Source organism: Aethalodelphis obliquidens, unplaced genomic scaffold (genome assembly GCF_003676395.1).
Source record: "Aethalodelphis obliquidens isolate GAN/ISIS:26980383/991018 unplaced genomic scaffold, ASM367639v1 scaffold12, whole genome shotgun sequence".
Taxonomy (NCBI): domain Eukaryota; kingdom Metazoa; phylum Chordata; class Mammalia; order Artiodactyla; family Delphinidae; genus Aethalodelphis; species Aethalodelphis obliquidens.
In genome coordinates this window covers 22,039,912-22,061,584 of record NW_020837956.1, presented here as the reverse complement: position 1 = coordinate 22,061,584, position 21,673 = coordinate 22,039,912, and the positions used below count along the sequence as shown (strand labels likewise).

The window sequence follows — 21,673 nt, the reverse complement described above, 5'->3', positions numbered from 1 at the left end:
ATTTCTCACAGTTCTGGAGGCTGGGAAGTCTGAGATGAAGGTGCTGGCAGAGTCAGTGGTAAGGGTCTTCTTCCTGGTTCATAAACAGTCTGTCTTTTTGTTATAACCTCACATGGCAGAAGCGGGAGGGGCCTCCTCTTGGGTCTCTTTTATAAGGGCACTAATCCCATTCATGAAGGCTCTGCCCTTATGACTTAATCACCCACAAAGGCCCACCTACAAGTACTGTCATACTGGGGATTAGGTTTCAACATATGAATTTTAAAGGGGCACAAACATTCAGTCTATAACAGACTCTTTTATTTAAAATTTTTAAAAAAATTGTGTAAAATATATATAACAAACATCTCAGTAGTGTTAAGTACATTCACGTTGTTGTGCAATCTCCCTAACTCTTTTCATCTTACAAAACTGAAACTCTATACCCTTTAAACAGCAACTTCCCATTCTCCCCTTCTCCCAGCTCCTGCTAACCACCATTCTCCTTTCTGCCTCTATGAATTTGACTACTCTGAGTACCTCATATAAGTGAACTTGTACGGTATTTGTGTTTTTTATGACTGGCTTATTTCACTTTCCATAACGTCCTCAAGGTTCATCCATATTATACCATGTGTCAAAATGTCTTTGTGTGTGTGTGCGCGCGCGCGCGTGTGTGGACCATTTTTAAAGTCTTTATTGAATTTGTTACAATATTGCTTCTGTTTTATGTTTTGGTTTTTTGGCCGCAAGGCATGTGGGATCTTAGCTCCCCGACCAGGAATTTAACCTGCACCCCCTGCATTGGAAGGCGAAGTCTTAACCACTGGTCTGCCAGGGAAGTCCCAGAATGTCCTTTTTTAAAGCTGATTAATATTCCGTTGTATTTGTACACTGCATTTTGTTTATCCGTTCATCTGTCGATGGACACTTGTGTTGTTTTCATTAGTCTATCGTGAATAATGTTGCTGTGAACCTGAGTATAAAAATATTTCTTTGAGACACTAACACTGATTTCACTTCTTTTGAATATATACCCAGAGTAGAATTGCTGGGTCATATGGTAATTGTATTTTTAAATGTTTGAGGTACTGCCATATTGTTTTCCATAGCAGCTGCATCATTTTACATTCCCACCAGTGGTGCACAGGGGTTCCAGTTTCTCCACAACCTCGCCAACACTTGTTATATTCTCTCTCTCTTTTTTCTTTAATAGTCATCCTTATGGGTGTCAAATGATGTAAAACTCTTTTTGCCCCACTGAATTGTCTTGGCACCCTTGGCAAAAATCAGTTGACTATAAATATGAAAGTTTATTTCCAGAGTCTGAATTCTGCTCCATTGATCTGTATGTCTGTCCTTATGTCGTTACCACACTGTCTTGATTACTGTGGCTTTGTAATAAATTTCGAAATTGGGAAGTGTGAGTCTTTCAACTTTGCTCTTTTTCAGGATTACTTTTTGGCCATGGTGGATCCCTTGCATTTCCATATGACTTTTAGGAGTGGTTTGTCAATTTCTGCAAAAAAAAAAAAAAAAAAGCCAGCAGGATTGCATGAAATCTGTAGATTAATTTAGGTAGTATTGCCATCTTAACAATATTAAGTCTCCTGATCCATGAGCATGAGTTGTTCATCTTCCATATATGTAGGCTTTCTTTAAAGTCTTTCAACAATGTTTTGTAGTTTTTAGAGTACAAGTCTTAACACTTCTTTCGTTAAGTTTATTCCTAAGTATTTCATTCTTTTTGATGTTGTAAATGGAATTATATTCTTAACTTTATGTTAGGATTGTTTGTTAGTAGTGTATAGAAAAGCAGTTGATTTTATACATCTATCTTGTATCTTGCAACCTTGCGAAACTTGTTTATTAGTTCTTATAGTTGTGTGTGTGTGTGTGTGTGTGTGTGTGTGTGTGTGTGTGTGAATTCTTTAGGGTTTTCTATATGCAAGATCATGTCATCTGTGGATAGAGATAAGTTTAGTTTTTCTTTCCAATCTAGATGCCATTCATTTCTTTTTCTTGCCTAATTGCCCTGGCTAGAACCTCCAGTACAATGTTGAATAGAATTGGCAAGAGTAGATATCCTTGGATCAGATTTCTAATGTTTAGTGGTTTGGAAATACGTATTACTGACAGTGCTCCTTTGAGAACTTGAAAATCCAGCTTTGTGTCCTCCTGTAGTAACAAAAGTAATAAAATTTCTTCTATTGGAATTTAGCATGCTATTTATTTTTTGAACATCAAGGCACAATAGATTCTAGCTTGGCTTTTTCCAAAACTTTAATGCCTCTGTTCTATTAACCTATGGGTATAGTTGAGTAAGAATGAGTAATCAGTACATTTATATTGCCTTTGCCTCTTAGTCTTGGCTTGGGGTAATGCTTTATAGTTAGAACACTTGAAGGAGGTTTATAATTTGTAATAGATATAGTTAAAAACCAGGGGTAATGATTGTGGTAGGGTGAAGGAGAGGTAGTGATTGTACTACTTTTGATCATTTAATTCCACACCCAGCTTCTGAAGAGTATATTTTCTTGTTTAGATTTATTCCCTACAGAAAGTGGTGGAAGTAACTCTTCCATACTTTATTCTTTTTTTTAAAAATAAATTTATTTATTTATTTTTGGCTGCGTTGGGGGTTTGTTGCTGCGCGCGGGTTTTCTCTATTTGTGGTGAACAGGGGCTACTCTTCATTGCGGTGCGCGGGCTTCTCATTGCGGTGGCTTCTCTTGTTATGGAGCATGGGCTGTAGGCTCATGGGCTTCAGTAGTTGTGGCACACAGGCTCAGTAGTTGTGGCTCGCGGGCTCTAGAATGCAGGCTCAGTAGTTATGGCGTACGGGCTTAGTTGCTCTGCAGCATGTGGGATCTTCCTGGACCAGGGCTTGAACCCGTGTCCCCTGCATTGGCAAGCAGATTCTTAACCACTGCACCAGCAGGGAAGCCCTATTCTTTACCAATTCAGAGAACAGAACTTCTTTCATATATTGAGCATTTCTTGAATATATTCTGTATCTATTGTACTTTGCCCTGTTGGAGAAGACATGAAATAAGAATAAGAGCATATTTATTCTCTGAATGCTTACAATATATTTAGGAAGATCAAGTATATGTACTTACTTTGTACTGCTGTGTATTTGTGCTGCAGTGTATATGTTCTGTCCCCCTCACTAAATGTAAGCTGCTTGAGGATAACCGTCTTTGTATTGACATAGCATGTATCATAGTGCCTCACATGTACCATGTGTTTATTATGGATTTTTAAAATTAATGGAGCTACAAAACCAATATAAGTCTACAGTTAAATACTCACTGAATGGCATAACCAATCAGTACTGTTGAATTTCAGAAGTAACAATGATCATTGTGTACTGGATTTATTAGGGAAGGCTTCATGCAAGAGAAGGTAATTAAGAGGGCTCATAAAGGATGAGTAAGAACTGAGAAAGGGGAAAGAGCATTTCAACTAGGTGTCATAGTTTGGAGGTTAGCGAGTGGATCATGTTGATGGGAATAGAATATTGGTATCGGCTTGTAGATAGGGAGAAGGGTGGATAAATAAGGAACATTGTATTTTGGAGGCCTTAAATGCCAGTTTGAGAAGTTTGCTGTTACTCCATTTGACATTAGAGAACCATTGAAAGTTTTTGAGCTAGGGTGTTTTGGGGCAAAGCAGTACTTTAAGATTTACTTTATGATAGTATGTAGTATGGGCTGGATGTATTGGGAGACCATTTAAGAGGGTATGGTAATAATTCTTCTAGTCTGTTGAGTCCTTAAAAACAGAGTTTTTTGTCTGATCTTTCATGCCCAGCATAGTGCCTAGAGGAGAGTTCAAATTTTTGTTCTTTGGATGCATAACTGTATGGACTAAGTCATCTGGGCCTGGGTTGAGCTGTTAGCAGTAGGAAATATGCATATGAGAAACATTTTTGGGGAAAAAATTGAGATGACTTGTTTTCTAAGAGTATAAAGGGTGTGGGTCAGTTCAAAGAAGACATTAAAGTTTCAGCATGGGTGATTAAGGAGTAGCAGTGCCATCCCTAGAAATGGGGAAGTCAGTTAGGGGAAGAAAGGAGTGAGAAAAGGGATAGTCACGAGCATGTTTTTAGACTTGTTGAGTTTGAAGTTGAAATACACAGTACACAGGGTTAGAAAGGCTCAAATGAAAACTGAATTCTGAATGTTTGAATTTAGATGTCACTATGAAGATATTATTGTTTGAGCAGTAAAAATGACTGGACTGATCCAACACTATGTGTGTGTATGGGTACAGAGGTTGTGTGCATGTATACAAGTATACACACTCTTATACACTACAACCCAGTGTGTGTGTTAGATTGTGGGTATACTAATCTGCTCGTTGGTGTAAGTGGAATGATGAGGGCTGATTCTTGGGGTGAGCAGAGGGGAAGAAAAGGAAGCTAAAGAAGGAGAAAGGAGAGGAACAGAGAGGTAGAAGAACTTATAGTACAAATTTGTCAAGGAGCTTTTGTAATTTATCTTATGCTTCAATGTAATACTTTCGATAGTAATAACACTATTACTAACAATAGTAGTACTCCTGTATGACTTGTTGAGTGCTTACCGTATGCCAGACACCTAGCTAGACATGCTATCTCTTTTTACCCTCACAACAAATCCGTGATGTCAGAACTATTATATCCTCTTTTTACTGATGAGGAAACTGAACTCCAAAGAAGTTAAAACTTGCCCAAGATGACTTGAACTAATAAATAATTAGGAGATCCTGTGGTTTTAAATCTGACTTTTTGGACTCCAAGCCAAATGTTCTTTCCATTATACCAAAGGTTTGTGTGTTTAATTTCTTCAAGGCAAGGACTTTATCTTTAGAAAATCAGTCCTTGATAAAGGCTTATTAATTAGCGGGCAGTGACTGGACAGTAACGTTTCCTATTAATAAAATCTGCATGTACTCTGGATGTCGTTGCTTCTACTTTTCTACATGGGTATTTATAGTGTATTAGGAGGTAACACTTTCTGATTGCATGCTGTGAATGTTAATTTAAAAGAAGATATCAGTTCTTTTGTTTCTGAAAGTGCTTTTCAGTATTTTTGTTAAACTAATATAAACTTCTTTTAGAAGTTTTTCTGATGCACTCCCCAGATCGTTCATACATTTGCAAGGAAATAAGAAGAGCCTGACATTTTCTTTTATTTCAGGGGATATCATTTTCAATGCTCAGTACCCAGAGCTGCCTCCCGACTTTATCTTTGGAGAAGATGCTGAGTTCCTGCCAGACCCCTCTGCTCTGCATGTGAGTACTGCAGGCCTGTTTGGATGATCTCTGTTTGCTGAAAGGAGAATCAAGTTAGCTTTTGACAGTTCTTTAACAGATACATTTGCTGAACACATGGATTTTTTTCCACCCCTTTTTTCTCTGTCCTGTGAAATAAGTGTAACTCGTTATGTGCCAAAATAGTTAAGAGATTTTTTTTCACTGCAGTTTTATTTTCAGACTATTTTGAATTAATGAAAACCTCTAGCATATTGGTTAAAATACATTTACTTCAGCTGAAGGAGACATGTTGAAAACATTTTCTTTGTTTTAACTTAATATTTCATGCCTGCGATCAATTTTCTAATGTTTACTAACACTTCATCACGGGGCTTGTTAGGGGAGTGTTTCTTGGCTCTTCAGGAGGCCTTTTTTTGTATAGAAGTGAAAGTGGCAAATTTGGACTTACATCTGCATTTTCTCAGTATTATTATCAGAAGGGTAAAGACCAGATTAAGTGTTCTTTATTAAGCAAGACCAGAAACTTTGTAGTTGAAGTAAAATGTTTCTGGATTTAAAGCAGAGAAAAGGATGGTAGTACTTGTCAGATCACATGTGGTTTGTATAAAAAGTGTTTTTTTCATGGCTAGTGGAGAAAAGCATGTACCATTTTGTTTAAAAGGTCTGACCAGACAAAATGTCTCTCTCTTTCCCTTCTCAAGTTTGATTTTGCTATGATGCCTATACCATAAGAGAGGTTCTATTATTGTTCAAAAACTTTGTTCTTAGTTTTGTTTTTTGGAAATTTTTTTTTGTCTCATTGAAGTTTTGTAATTAAAAGTTTGAGGGGGCTTCCCTGGTGGCGCAGTGGTTGAGAGTCCGCTTGCCAATGCAGGGGACACGAGCTCGTGCCCCGGTCCGGGAAGATCCCACATGCCGTGGGGCGGCTAGGCCCGTGAGCCATGGCCGCTGAGCCTGCGCGTCCGGAGCCTGTGACCCGCAACGGGAGAGGCCACAACAGTGAGAGGCCCGCGTACCACAAAAAAAAAAAAAAAAAAAAAAAAAAAAGTTTGAGGACTTGCTTTGAAATCTTGTCCCCCCTCCCTTTTTTAAAAGGGAAGTATTAAACAGGAAGTACTAACCCAAACCTAAAGAATTATCTTAAATTTTGGAAAACAGCTGTAAAAATACAGTTGGCAAGAGTAGGATGGGTTTGTTGCAAAATCTAATAATTACACATAAACTGTTACTTTAGTTGATTTTTTTAAAAAATTGTAGTTTAAGTATGGTCCCTTTAGATGCTTTGTGTTACAAATTCACCCCATATTGAAGCTGAAGGCCTTACCTGGAGAAAATAAGGCGGACGTGCCCCTACAGATCTGTCCTGTATTAAATCTGCCCAGTGGAAGGTAGCATATGCTAAATGCCAAAGATATATTACAGGCTAAGAGCTCCAGAAGTTTAAAGAAGCTTGTCAGAAAAGGCTTTGTTGCGGAGGTGAAACTTAGAATAATACTTGAAGAATGGAACAAAAGTGGGGAGTGTGGCAGAGAGTATTTCAAGTAAGGGGAATGACATAAACAAATGATATGTATAATATATTGTAGAAGAAGGTACTTGACAGGTTTGCTGAAGGGTAAGTTAATATAAGGAAGGGCTAGAAAAGGTTAGAAAGATAACTTGGGATGAGACTGTGGAATGCATTGAATGCTAGGTTAAGAGCCACTGAAGGAAATGATACTTGGAGAATTATTTAACAGCAGTGTGGTCAGTACAATGGATTAAGAGAGATTGAGGACTGTTGTAAAAATCTGTGCGGGGGAAGGGGCTTTGAGCTAGGATGATGCAAGAGGAAACACTATGATGGAAAGGATAGGAAATATATGTTTACAATTTCTCTTACGAATTGCCTGTAAAATTTACAAAGCACATCTTCAATATTGGCAAGGATTGTGAGTATAGACATTATCTTTTATCTGTCTATCTATCTATCTATTTATTTTGGTGAGAGTATAGACTTTAAAAGTTAGAAAGGACCTTAAGTTTTATCTTACTCCACTTTTCTGTTTTAATATTCAGGAAATCAACCTAGATTTATTTAATTTTATTTTTTTAACATCTCTATTGGAGTATAATTGCTTTACAATGGTGTGTTAGTTTCTGCTGTATGACAAAGTGAATCAGCTATATGTATACATATATCCCCATATCTCCTCCCTCTTGTGTCTCCCTCCCACCCTCCCTATCCCACCCCTCTAGGTGGACACAAAACACCGAGCTGATCTCCCTGTGCTATGGGGCTGCTTCCCACTAGCTATCTATTTTACATTTGGTAGTGTGTATACGTCCATGCCACTCTCTCAGTTCATCCCAGCTTACCCTTCCCCCTCCCTGTGTCCTCAAGTCCATTCTCTATGTCTGCGTCTTTATACCTGTCCTGCTCCTAGGCTCTTCAGAACCATTTTTTTTTTTAAGATTCCATATATATGTGTTAGCATATGGTATTTGTTTTTCTCTTTCTGACTTACTTCACTCTGTATGACAGTCTCTAGGTCCATCCACCTCATTACAAATAACTCAATTTCGTTTCTTTTTATGGTGGAGTTATATTCCATTGTATTTATGTGTCACATCTTCTTTATCCATTCATCTGGGAAATCGACCATATTGTTGTGTTGGAGTTGATATTATAACTTCACTCTTCTGATGTTTAGTTTTTTTTTTCTTTTTTTAAGAAGTGTAACCTTTTTATTATTTATTTATTTATTTAATGGTGTATATTTTATTTATTTATTTATTTGATTGCTCCGGGTCTTAGTTGCCGCAGGTGGGCTCCCCAGTTGTGGCTCGTGGGCTTCTTAGTTGTGGCTCACCAACCCCTTAGTTGCGGCACACAGGCTCCCTAGCTGTGGCGTGTGAACTCTTCGTTGCGACATGCATGTGGGATCTAGTTCCCTGACCGGGGATTGAACCTGGGCCCCCTGCATTGGGAGCGTGGAGTCTTAACCACTGCCCCACCAGGGAAGTCCCCTGATGTTTAGTTTTGAGTGAAGTTATCATAAATGTTTTTGAGAAATTAGCTGAAAAGAACAGCCAAAAAAATAAAGCACTATATCTAAAAGAAAGATTACAAATCTAGGGGAACACCTCTCTTTAGCTATAGTTTATCTAAGGCCTCAGGCAGGTTACCCAGTGCTTCTTCATGGACCAGTCAGCTGGACAAGTCTAGATAAGCACCCAGGATACACCCTGCACTAGCTGGGTGAGGTCTACACAGCTCTGGAGGGTGCCCTGTATCTTTGCAAAAAACGGTTTGAAGTAGTTTAAAGGATACACATAAGGTTAATAAAAATATATGAGGTGCCCTAATCCATCTGATGAAGCCACTTTTTTCTAAACACAGACTCTTCATTCAGGAAGGTGAATTTCATTATGGACTTTGAGATTCTCAGCTGAATGGAAAGTACTAGATAGATACCAGATCTAGAGATAGGTATCTCATAGATATCAGGGAATCATAAAATTATTGTTAGGATCTTAATGGTATAGTTGGTCCCACTTCTGGCTATATGCTAGAATAATTTAGGAAGCCTGTTAAAAATACAAATTTTTGAACCTCACTGGACATACTGAATTAGATAGATGCTTTAGGGAGCCACAGAGTCATTAAGTTCCCTGGGTGATTTTTATGTGTTAGTCTGTGAACTGCTATTGGGAACCACTAATTGAATCCATCTCTTATAGTAATATCTCCAATAGAAGGCCATTTGCCTTTGCTTGACATTATTTCCAGTGAGGTATCATTTTCCATTTTGGGAATAGCTCTGATGTTTTTAAAATAACTTCTTTATTGAGACATAATTTATATGCCATACAATTCACCTATTTAAAGTGTATAATTCAGTGGCTTTTTTTTTAACATCTTTATTGGAGTATAATTGCTTTACAATGGTGTGTTAGTTTCTGCTTTATAACAAAGTGAATCAGCTATACACATACATATATCCCCCTATCTCCTCCCTCTTGCATCTCCCTCCCACCCTCCCTATCCCACCCCTCTAGTTGGACACAAAACACCGAGCTGATCTCCCTGTGCTATGCGCTGCTCCCCACTAGCTATCTGTTTTACATTTGGTAGTGTATATATATGTCCATGCCACTCTCTCACTTCGTCCCAGCTTACGCTTTCCACTCCCTGGGTCCTCAAGTCCATTCTCTACATCTGCGTCTTTATTCCTGTCCTGCCCCTAGGTTCTTCAGAACCATTTTATTTTTTTTAAGATTCCATATATATGTGTTAGCATATGGTATTTGTTTTTCTCTTTCTGACTTACTTCACTCTGTATGACAGACTCTAGGTCCATCCACCTCACTACAAATAACTCAAGTTCATTTCTTTTTATGGCTGAGTGATATTGCACTGTATATATGTGCCACATCTTCTTTATCCATTCATCTGTTGATGAACACTTAGGTTGCTTCCATGTCCTGGCTATTGTAAATAGAGCTGCAATGGACATTGTGGTACATGACTCTTTTTGAATTATGGTTTTCTCAGGGTATACGCCCAGTAGGGATTGCTGGGTCATATGGTAGTTCTATTTTTAGTTTTTTTTAAGGGACCTCCATATGGAGAACACTCCATAGTGCCTGTATCAATATTCATTCCCACCAACAGTGCAAGAGGGTTCCCTTTTCTCCACACCCTCTCCAGCATTTATTGTTTGTAGATTTTTTGATGATGGCCATTCTGACTGGTGTGAGGTGATACCTCGTTATAGTTTTGATTTGCATTTCTCTAATGATTAGTGATGTTAAGCATCTTTTCATGTGTTTGTTGGCAATCTGTATATCTTTTTTTTGAGAAATGTCTATTTAGGTCTTCTGCCCATTTTTAGATTGGGTTGTTTGTTTTTCTGATATTGAGCTGCATGAGCTGCTTGTATATCTTGGAGATTAATCCTTTGTCAGTTGCTTCGTTTGCAAATATTTTCTCCCATTCTGAGGGTTGTCTTTTCATCTTGTTTATAGTTTCCTTTGCTGTGCAAAAGCGTTTAAGTTTCATTAGGTCCCATTTGTTTATTTTTGTTTTTATTTCCATTTCTCTAGGAGATGGGTCAAAAAGGATCTTGCTGTGATTTATGTCATAGAATGTTCTGCCTGTGTTTTCCTCTAAGAGTTTAATAGTGTCTGGCGTTACATTTCGGTCTTTAATCCATTTTGAGTTTATTTTTGTGTATGGTGTTACGGACTGTTCTAATTTCATTCTTTTACATGTAGCTGTCCAGTTTTCCTAGCACCACTTGTTGATGAGGCTGTCTTTTCTCCATTGTATATTCTTGCCTCCTTTATCGAATATAAGGTGACCATATGTGTATGGGTTTATCTCTGGGCTTTCTATCCTGTTCCATTGATCTGTATTTCTGTTTTTGTGCCAGTACCATACTGTCTTGATTAATTTCAGTGGTTTTTAGTTGTGCAACTATCACCACAGTCAAATTTAGAACATTGTCATCACCCCTAAAAGAAATTCCAAACCCATTAGCAGTCACTTCCCTATCCTCCCCACCCCCACCTGTGTTCACTGTCAACAATAACTAATGTATATTTCTGTCTGTGGATTTGCCTATTCTGGATATTTCATGTAAATGGAATCATATAATATATGGTGCTTGTGACTGACTTCTTTCACTTAGCATGCTGTTTTCAATGTAACATGTATCACTACATCATTTTTTATTGCCAAGTAATATTCTATTGTATACATGTACCACATTTTATTTGTACTTTTGTCAGTTGATGAACATTTGGGTTGTTTACACATTTTGGCTATTATAAATACTGCTGTTGTGTGGACATATTTTTAGTCCTTTTGGATATATAGGAGTGGAATTACAGGGTCAAATGGTAACACTATGTTTAACTTTTTGAGGAACTCCCTGATTATTTTCCAAAGTGTCTGTACCATTTTACATCCCCATCAGTGGTGTATAAGTGTTCCAGTTTCTTCACATTCTCACTAACACTTATTGTTATCTATCTTTATGATTAGACCCATCCTAGTGGGTGTAAAGTGGTTATCTCATTGTGGTTTTTTGATGTTTTGCATCTTTTTCTGTGTTAATTGGCCATTTATTTATCTTCTTTGTAGAAATGTCTATTCAAATCCTTTGCCCATTTTTAAATTGGGTTATTTGTCTTTTTATTGTTGAGGTATAAGTGTTCTTTTTATATTCTGGGTACAAGTTCTTTATCAAGATATATGACTTACAAAACTTTCTCCCATTCGATGGATTATGTTTTCACTTTCTAGATAGTACTGTTTGAAGGGCAAAAATTTTTAATTTTTGGGAAGTCCAACTTGTCTTTTTTCTTTTGTTGTTTGTGCTTCTGGTTTCATATCTAGGAAACCATTGCCTAGTCCAAGTTTAATAATTTTTGCTCTTATGTGAGGTAGGGGCCTTGCTATATTATTTTACAAGTGGAGATCCAGATGCCCCAAGCACAGTTTATTGGAAAGACTATTTTTTCCTTATTGAATTGTTTTGGCATTCTTGGCATTCTGAAACTCAATTGATTATAAGTGTGTGGGTTTGTTTCTGAACTCCCAATTTGTATACCCGTACCACACTGTCTTGCTTTCTGTGACTTTGTAATAAGTTTTGAAATTGGGAAGTATGAGTTTTTGAATTTTGTTCTTCTTTTCCAAGATTGCTTTGCCTAGTGGGTTGCTCTCATTTCCATATGAATTTTTTTTTTTTTTTTTTTTTGCGGTATGCGGGCCTCTCACTGTTGTGGCCTCTCCCGTTGCGGATCACAGGCTCCGGACGTGCAGGCTCAGCGGCCATGTCTCGCGGCCCAGCCACTCCGCGGCATGTGGGATCCTCCCGGACCGGGGCATGAACCCGTGTCCCCTGCATCGGCAGGTGGACTCTCAACCACTGCGCCACCAGGGAAGCCCTCCATATTAATTTTAGGATAAGCTTGTCAATTTCTGCAAGGAATCCAACTGGGATTTTGGAAGAGATTGCATTTAATCTGTATATCCAGCTAGAGATTATTTCCATTTTAACAACATTGTCTTCTAATCCAGGAACATGAAATGCCTTAACATTTTTAAGTCTTCTGTTAATATCTTTTAATAATTTTTGTACTTTTCAGAGTACAGATTTTACACTTGTTTTGTTAAATTTATTCCTAAGAACTTTATTCTTTTTGTAAATAAACTTGTTTTTAATTTCATTTTCACATTGATACTATACAGGAACAATTGATTTTTGTATATTGATCTTGTATCCAGCAACCTTACAGCTCTAACTTTAAACATAAAGTTTTTCTTTCTATTGAGCAGAAATCTCTTTACAGACTTACGTTCTTCATCTTTTTCTACTTTTTTGATGTAAATCAGTTTGTTGTGCAAGCTGGGTGATTACATATTTTTATATTGAGATGTGGTCATAAAATACGGATATTGCTTTTCCTTTGATCTCTTAAACTCAACTTAAAGCATTTCATAAGATAGAAATGGAAGCAGCATTGCAATTAGCTTACAGTATGTCTGGGAGCTTCTTTTAAGATCAACATTCATAAATTGTAGTAGATTTCTTAAAAATTTGCCTCCTTGCTCTACATTATATATGCTAATAATTTATTCACCAAACCATGTAAGGTAATATTAATTGAAAGTTAGGACCTAAGGCCTAAGCAATGGAGATAAACCCTGAACTCTACGGCCATATGAACCAGCTATCCCATTCCTGGGCATATATCCAGACAAAACTAGAATTTGAAAAGATGCATGTACCTCTATGTTCATAGCAGCACTATTTACAATAACCAAGACATGGAAACAACCTAAATATCAGTCAACAGATGAATGGATAAAGAAGATGTGGAATATATATATAGGAATATTACTCAGGCATTAAAAAGAATGAAATAATGCCATTTGCAGCAACATGTATGGACCTAGAGATTATCATACTAAGTAAAGTAAGTTAGAAAGAGAAAGACAAATACAATATGATATCACTTATATGTGGAATCTAAACTATGACACAAATGAACAGAACACAAATGAACTGTTTCTGTATCAATGAAACAGAAACAGACTCATAGAATAGAGAACAGACTTGTGGTTGCCAAGGAGGGTATGGGGGGAAGGGAAGAATTAGGAGTTTAGGATTAGCAGATGCAAACTATTATATATAGGATGGAAAAACAACATCCTACTGTATAACAGAAGGAACTGTACTCAATATCCTGTGATAAATCATAATGAAAAAGAATATTGAAAAGAATTTATTATATATGTATAACTGAGTCACTTCACTATACAGCAGAAATTAACACAATTTGTAAATCACTGTACTTCAATTAAAAAAAAAAAGCCTGAACTATACTCTAGGTGTGTTCTCTGGTTAGCAGGGTTAGCACACAACTTTATTTAATGGACAATATGAGAAAATCATGTGAATACAACATAGTACATGGCAGAGGGATATGTTAATTTGGTTTGGGGCTGGTGGTGGAAAGTTTTTAATACAACAGTAACGTGCTAATCATCCAGTTAATCTGTGCTTAGACGTAGTTTTCAGGGACACTTAAGAAGAGTTGATTCTTGGTTGGAGAGGTTATTTGCAGAGCTTTTTGCTTTGAGTAGTTTTGCTTTGAGTAGTTTTGCTTTGAGCCTCAAGTCCGAAGCATATGCTGATTAAAGAGCTGTCCCTGCCATATAAGTTAATTTGTCAGTGGCTTTGCTGTCACTCTGTTCTGTCTTATGTGTTTGCCATACGGTTTCATCTGTCATATTATAACTAAGAGGCTGACTTATTGATGCCCTCCTTTACTAATGAAAAAGCATAAAAATCAACAAAAGACAAATTGAGGAAAATCCTATCTGTGGGTATTTATTGATTACACACTGTGTGTCCAACACTGTGTTATATGGAATTTGACCTCAAGGAGGCTAAATTTTAGGGAGACATAGATACATGAAAACAAATGGCCATAGGTGGTATATACTTCAGTGCTGGAATACTTGATACCAAGAAGTGCTGTGGGATAATTACATAGCGTTTTCACATATATTATATAATATGAGAAGAGAGGATGATCACTAAATTAAGACAGAGGCTCCATTAAAATGAAAAAGGGAAAATTATCATGGGTTGGAACTGCAGGATTAAAATTATCAGAAAGAAGTTGGAATGTGTGCTGAACTGTAAGTGATGGGTCTGCTCTAGCGGTTATAATTGCTTCTCCTTCCATTCTATTGCATTCTCACTCTTTTCCAGCCACGCAGGCCTCCTTGCTATTCCTCCAAAAGTCTGAGGACCTCCTTAGAAACTTTTTATTTGCTATTTACCAGTTTCATTCCCTTCTGCCTGGAACTTTCTTCTTCCAGTTATCTGAATGGCTTGCTCTCCTCCTATCTTCAAACGTCATTATATGAGAGCCCTGCCCTGACATCCCTATACAAAATAGTAGTAATGCTCTCCCCATTACTTTCTCATCATTATCCTGCTTTATTTTCTTCACTGCACATTTGATAAATTTGGGGCTGCTTATTTATTAGGTATCTGTTTCTGCTAAGGTGACCAACTGCCCTGTTTGTCCCAGAGTGAGGGATTTTCTGGGATTTAGTATGTTCACTGCTAAGACGGGACAGTCCCAGGCAAACTGGGATACATGATCACCTTTGTTTATTCACTGGATTGGAAGCTTCTTGAGAGAATGGAATTTGTTTTCTTCATTGCTGTATCCTAGTGTCTAGAAGGGTACCTGGTGCATAGAGGTGTGCAGTGTGTATCTGTTAGATGAACAGTTTGCCTTTAAGGTTCTGCATCCTTAAGGGACTTGTTGGTTTCCAAGACTAGAAAATGTTTTAAATAAAAATTTCAAACTAGAAGAAAGAGATTCAATTTTTGAGAAATTTGTAGGATAAAAATCAGTTAACAGAAACTCTGAAGCTGTGATTTTTTCAGCCTCGCTTTTGCAACACCGTGTGTTGTGTTCAGCTGACTTAGAGGGTATTGTGAAATTCTTTCCCCCCAAAGTAATAGTGATAATTCACTTTAATTTAAAATAAAATTGCATAAAGGAGGAAGGGTGGATCATATATTTAAATGAGAAGAACATGTTGCAATTATAGCATGGTTAGAAACCACTGATATCTGACTTCCTGGTTTGAAGAAGGTGACAACGATTTTGTGTTTGCGACAGGCATCTTCAGGGTAGGGAACCTAACGCTACTGCAGGTACTACCCACTGGTTGTGTAATTATTTCACTGACTCTGTTCTGCTCATGGAATGTAAGCGTAGAAAGAGTAGTGTGCTCACACCTTGTTGCTTTTCCTTCCCTGCTCGTCTCTGTGCTACCTGAAGAAAGACATCTTTTGAATGTGTCCATGGAAAATAGTGTCCATATCCTGTGTACATAAAAGATATTTGAAATATATGTGAAGAACGCACTAAGCTGAGATAGACTGCATGGCCCACTATTCAAATATGCCATCCAGATGTGTGGTGCCCCTGCTCCTCGACACGTCCATTGCCATTAACATATTATAAGATAGAACGCTCTGCATTTTTCAAATATCTGTTTAATGCCTCAATTGAGGCCTGTAAAAGACTCATCCTTCACCCTCCAGCTGGACATAATGCTCAAGACAAATAAGTGAACAGAATTGCAGCCTCGGGTGATATGAGCAGGAAATAGAGATATGTGCACAGGGTGCTGGGGGGACATGTAGGAGGAGCAGTTTATCAGATCCATGGATAGTAAGTATCAAGGACTTAGAAACATATTATTTGGTTGTTTATAACTAATACACATTTTATGTAACTTATTGAAGAATAACATGCCTACAGAAGAATGTACAAATCGTAACTACCTAGCATGGCAAATTTCCAGAAAGTAAAGACATTATGTAATCGGCACCCAGATAAAGAAACAGAACATACCCAGCTTCCAGAAGCCCCACTCATGCCCTCTCCCATCACTGTGACCACCTTGCCCAAGAGTAAACACTGTGCTGACTTTCTCACCATTATTAATTTGCCTCTTTTTCATCTTCCTGCAAATGGAATCAAACAGCGTGTACTTGTGTGCCTGACGTCTTTCACTCAACATTTATTTGGGGGCTTTACCCGTGTAGTAGTTGTTGTTGTTGCATGCTCATTGCTCATGGTGTTTCACTGTGTGAGCGTACCACGGTGCATCTACCCATTCTAGTGTTGATCAACGTTTGGATTATTTACAGTTCTTTGCTGTTGTGAATAGTGCTATTATGAATATTCTGTATGTCTCAGTGGACATATGTGTGCATTTCTGATGGGTGTATACTGAAGGGTGGGCTCACTGGCTCGCGTTGTGTGGAGGGTTAAGGAGAGGACCGTTAATATATGCACATATGCATACACACATAATTTTGATGGTATGTGTTATAAATAAGTCTTTAAAAATACAGTCGTAGAAAAACAGAACATCTTGAAAGTACAAACAGGATACACTTAAAATGCAATTTGACCATTTTGTCAGTCAGCATTCAGTCAAGAGACAGAAACCGTATCAGTAATTTGAGGAGGGTAGAGGAAGAATACCCCAAAAGGAACAAACTGGGAAGACGCTTTTCTCATGGCTCCCTGCAGCCCCCCAAGGCTGAGACTCTGACCTCCTTGTTGGAGAGGGTGTGGCTACAGCCCCCTGGATGATGGAGACCCTTACGTGGGGGTGCTGGGAGGCCAAGGCTGGCAAGTAGAAATGGGTTAGGTGCCAGTTAAACGGGCTGGAGGGTGAGCACTGCTGGGTCTCCTGTGTGCCTCTAGCAGCTGCACCATAGGTGCAGCTCTGAAAAGTGCACTAGAGCCAGGGTAAGAAGCTCCCTTTCTGTCATGCCTTGCACCGTCCCTCCATCACTTTCTGTTGACAAGCTAAACATTGCACCAGTTGACAGAGGAAACATGTTTACAGGGCCCAGTTCCAGTTTCATAAGCGGGACAAAGAAGAGTAGATTTGGGAGATGAGAGGCAATAAGGGAATAAATAGCACAACTATGTAACACCGAACTTACCTTCCAGTTTATTTTTTCTGCTGTGTCTAATTTGCTATTAAACCCATCTAATGAGCTCTTAATTTTAGGTAATAGATCCTTCAATTCTACAATTCCATTTGGTTCTTTTCTATAAGTTCTTTAGTGAATTTATCTTTTCATCTATAGTTTTCTCCATTTTCTTGTACATACTAATTGTATTTATTTTCAAGTCCTTATGAACCAGTTCCAATATCTGGAATATTCTTGGGTCTATTTGTTTTGCCTGCTTTTTTTCTTTATCAGTGATATGCTTCTGTATTTGGTGTTTCTAGTTGTTTTGAGTGGATGTCAGCCATTCCAGTTCAAAAACAGTAGAGGCTCCAGGTGGTGCTCTTTTCTTCTAGAGAGAAAGTTCATTGTCCCCTCTCATAGGCAGATGCATGTTGACCGATGACCTTAATCCAGACAGGGACTCTGCTGGGTTGAGGCTGGTTTATGGCTTTGGTAAGGGTGGGTCTACCTCTGCTTTACTACTGTTCCTGAAGTAGAGCTCTTCAGGGTTTTAAACCAAGAGTCTGGAGTGGCCACTGTTCTTAGACCCTTTTAAGTGCTTTGGCCAATAAAATATTTTAAAATAGACACCATGTTATTTATCAAATTATTTGAACACCTGCACAGCATGGATCTTTGCCCTGAGAGATCTCATATTCTAAATTTTGTCTTGTTAAGCCTGCTGGTAACTCTGCTCTGCTTTTCAGAAGTGGTTGCTTAATTTTTAGCTTCTTGCCCTTGGGCTGCCCCAGAATTTATCAGATGTCTTGAGGGGAACTGGCTGCATGTTTTTTGAGGTCTCTCAAGACTCTGTTCTGATGGTTTTTTCTGAGTCCAACAGCAACTTTGTGCTGTGCAAAGCCTGGTTTCTCAGCCTCCTTCCTGTGCCCAGAATTTGCAAATGTCCCAGGGATACCTCTCCCTGATGCTGTCTCCTTTCTGAATTCTCAGCCCCTCCGGTTCTCATTGCTTCAGCAGACGTCGAATACCTTCAACGATCTGGCTTTCTGGTTGTTCTTACTGAGACTGCTGGTTTATGCAAAGCCACTGCATCCTATCTGGAAGCATAAGTCAGTTGTCCTACATATAGTTTTGCCCTTTACTGACATAGATACACTATTGATACTATGTATAAAATAGATAACTAATGAGAACCTACTGCATAGCACAGGGAACTCTACTCAGTGCTCTGTGGTGACCTAAATGAGAAGGAAACCCAAAAAAAGAGGGGATATATGTATACCTATAGCTGATTCACTTTGTATAAACTAACACAATATTGTAAAGCAACTATACTCCAATTAAAAAACAAAACAAAACAAACAAAGCAAAAGTACAAAACCTTAGTGGACCATAAATACCACTTCCTATGTTGGCAAGAATACAGAATTAAGAAAAATCATTATTAATAATAAAAATACTTAATGTTAATAAAATTTCAATAACATCAATAAAAATTATTAAAATGCCAAAAAACAGTGTACTTCTTCCTTTCTTATGAAAACCTAGATTTTAAGTTCCAGTAGATTTTCCTAAGGTGGAAAGAAACAAGGGTAAACGTTATTTAGAGATGGCATCTCTGGTTCTCTTGATCTGATAGCAGCTTGGATTCAAAGGATGCTTCAATGTATGGTCCAAGTGAATATGAGAAAATTACGAGAAATTTTGATGCAAACTTGGTTTATGTGCTGATGAGTTAAAAACTCTGTGTTTCTACCATTATCTATTTTTCCTTATCAGCCATGGAAACATTTTATGAGGTAGGAAATATGCTGATACTGTTATTCTTTGTAAAATGTACCTCCTTAGGGGAGACAGTGGAAGGCCCCTGGTCTAGGAATGATGATTTGTGAATTCATCTATTTTTTCAAAGGTGTTGCTACCATAACCAACTGTGGATTAAGATGAGTATTAATGTACACACATATGCATACACACATATAATTTTGAAGGCATGTGTTACAAACAAGGCTTTTAAAAGCACAGTTGTAGAAAAACAGAACATCTTGTAAGTGCAAACAAGGTACATTTAAAATGTTCACTCTTGAAGTAAGTCAGAAAGAGAAAAACAAATACCGTATGCTAACACATATATATGGAATATTAAAAAAAAAGGTTCTGAAGAACCTAGGGGCAGGACAGGAATAAAGACACAGACATAGAGAATGGACTTGAGGACACGGGGAGGGGGAAGGGTAAGCTGGGACGAAGTGAGAGAGTGGCATGGACTTATATATACTACCAAATGTAAAATAGATAGCTAGTGGGAGGCAGCCCCATAGCACAAGGAGATCAGCTCGGTGCTTTGTGACCACCTAGAGGGGTGGGATAGGGAGGGTGGGAGGGAGACGCAAGAGGGAGGAGATATGGGGATATATGTATATGTATATGTATAGCTGATTCACTTTGTTATAAAGCAGAAACTAACCCACCACTGTCAAGCAATTATGCTCCAGTAAAGATGTTAAACAAAAATAAATACCAAAAAAAAATGTTCACTCTTATAAGACAAATGAAAAAAAGGCAAACCAAGTTATTTTTTGAAATCTAATGGCAAATATAACATTTAGCATATATTGCCAGTTTTGATTTACTCAACTGAATTTGTAAAAATGCTTCTGGGAAAATGAGGTACTGAATTGTGTGTGAAGCATTTCAGTTCAGAAACCGCTTATTCAGAGGAGTTATTTGATGATCAGTTTTGAAGATTATTCATTGTCTTTGGTTGGTCATCTCTGTTATCCTCTCTTTATCACCTTTTTTCCTCTCCAGCACTCTTCTCAAAGAGGTAGATTTTTAAATTATAACAGTGTATTTTTATTATTAACAACATATAAAATACAGATAAATACCTAGAAAAACAAATCCTTAATCCCACAGTTTAGAGATGAGTATTATTAACATTTTAGTGGATTTACTCTCAGTATTTTTCTATGTCTTTGTCACACGCATACATGTCCTTTACAGTTTTCAATATATATTTTTTTACCTTACATATTATTGTAAGCATTTTTCCTTTGACATGATGAATTCGTCTGAAGAATCTTTTAAAATTGGCTTCTATTCTTTTGCCCTGTCCCTGATGGTTAGTGCCTCCCCAGGAACATCAAAAGTGTATCTCAAACCCGTCCTTTTTCTTTACTTTCAAGTTTGTTTTTCATCGAAAACAATGAACTTCACTTAAGTGAAATGGAAACAATTTGTGAATTCTTGATACCTAATAGTTGGTGATTATAATATTACTTAATATTACAGTAACCTGCTTAAAAAAGTATATTAGTTCATCATTGTAAGTCTAATTTCTGTAAACAGGGATTCTACCCACACTTCTCTTAAGAAAATAGAGGTGAAATTAAGGTTTTAGTGAAACAACATCCAAATTGTTTTTGGCTAACATGTATACAGCATTGAGTAGAGATAAAGAACTCTACCTTTCAAGAGGACTTTGATTTAATTGGTGAACTTAAACATAAATAGAGAAATATTGTAGCATATTGCTACAATATTGTGTGTTGTCATAACACATTATATATACCTCTGTAGCACTACTATTTTGCCCAGTAGTTGTTTGTTTATATTTTTGTCTCCTCTGCCATTCTGAGAGCACCTTGCAGGCAGAGGTGCTTAACATGTTTATTGGAGTATAACAGCTTGACAATGGTGTGTTAGTTTCTGCTTTATAACAAAGTGAATCAGCTATACATATACATATATCTCCATATCTCCTCCCTCTTGCCTCTCCCTCCCACCCTCCCTATCCCACCCCTCTAGGTGGTCACAGAGCACTGAGCTGATCTCCCTGTGCTATGCGGCTGCTTCCCACTAGCTATCTGTTTTACAGCTGGTAGTGTATATATGTCCACGACACTCTCTCACTTCGTCCCAGCTTACCCTTCCCCCTCCCCGTGTCCTCAAGTCCATTCTCTACGTCTGTGTCTTTATTCCTGTCCTGCCCCTAGGTTCTTCAGAACTTTTTTTTTCTTTAGAGTCCATATATATGTGTTAGCATATGGTATTTGTTTTTCTCTTTCTGACTTACTTCACTCTGTACTTCACGCTGTATGACAGACTCTCTAGGTCCATCCACCTCACTACAAATAACTCAATTTCGTTTCTTTTTATGGCTGAGTAATATTCCATTGTATATATGTGCCACATCTTCTTTATCCATTCATCTGTCGATGGACACTTAGGTTGCTTCCATGTCCTGGCTATTGTAAATAGAGCTGCAATGAACATTGTGGTACGTGACTCTTTTTGAATTATCGTTTTCACAGGATATACTCCCAGTAGTGGGATTGCTGGGTCATATGGTAGTTCTATTTTTAGTTTTTTAAGGGACCTCCATATTGTTCTCCATAGTGGC

At 37.8% G+C, this 21,673-nt stretch overlaps 1 protein-coding gene across 4 annotated transcripts in view; it reads left to right on the top strand.

Moving 5' to 3' along the window:
* The window catches only part of BABAM2 (BRISC and BRCA1 A complex member 2), a 443,349-nt gene that overhangs the window by 87,527 nt on the left and 334,149 nt on the right, over positions 1 to 21,673 (top strand). For all 4 annotated transcript variants that reach the window (XM_027113518.1, XM_027113517.1, XM_027113519.1 and 1 more), the window contains one exon: positions 5,166 to 5,260. In XM_027113518.1, the coding sequence (XP_026969319.1) occupies positions 5,166 to 5,260 (95 nt within the window). The remainder of the gene's footprint in view (positions 1 to 5,165; positions 5,261 to 21,673) is intronic.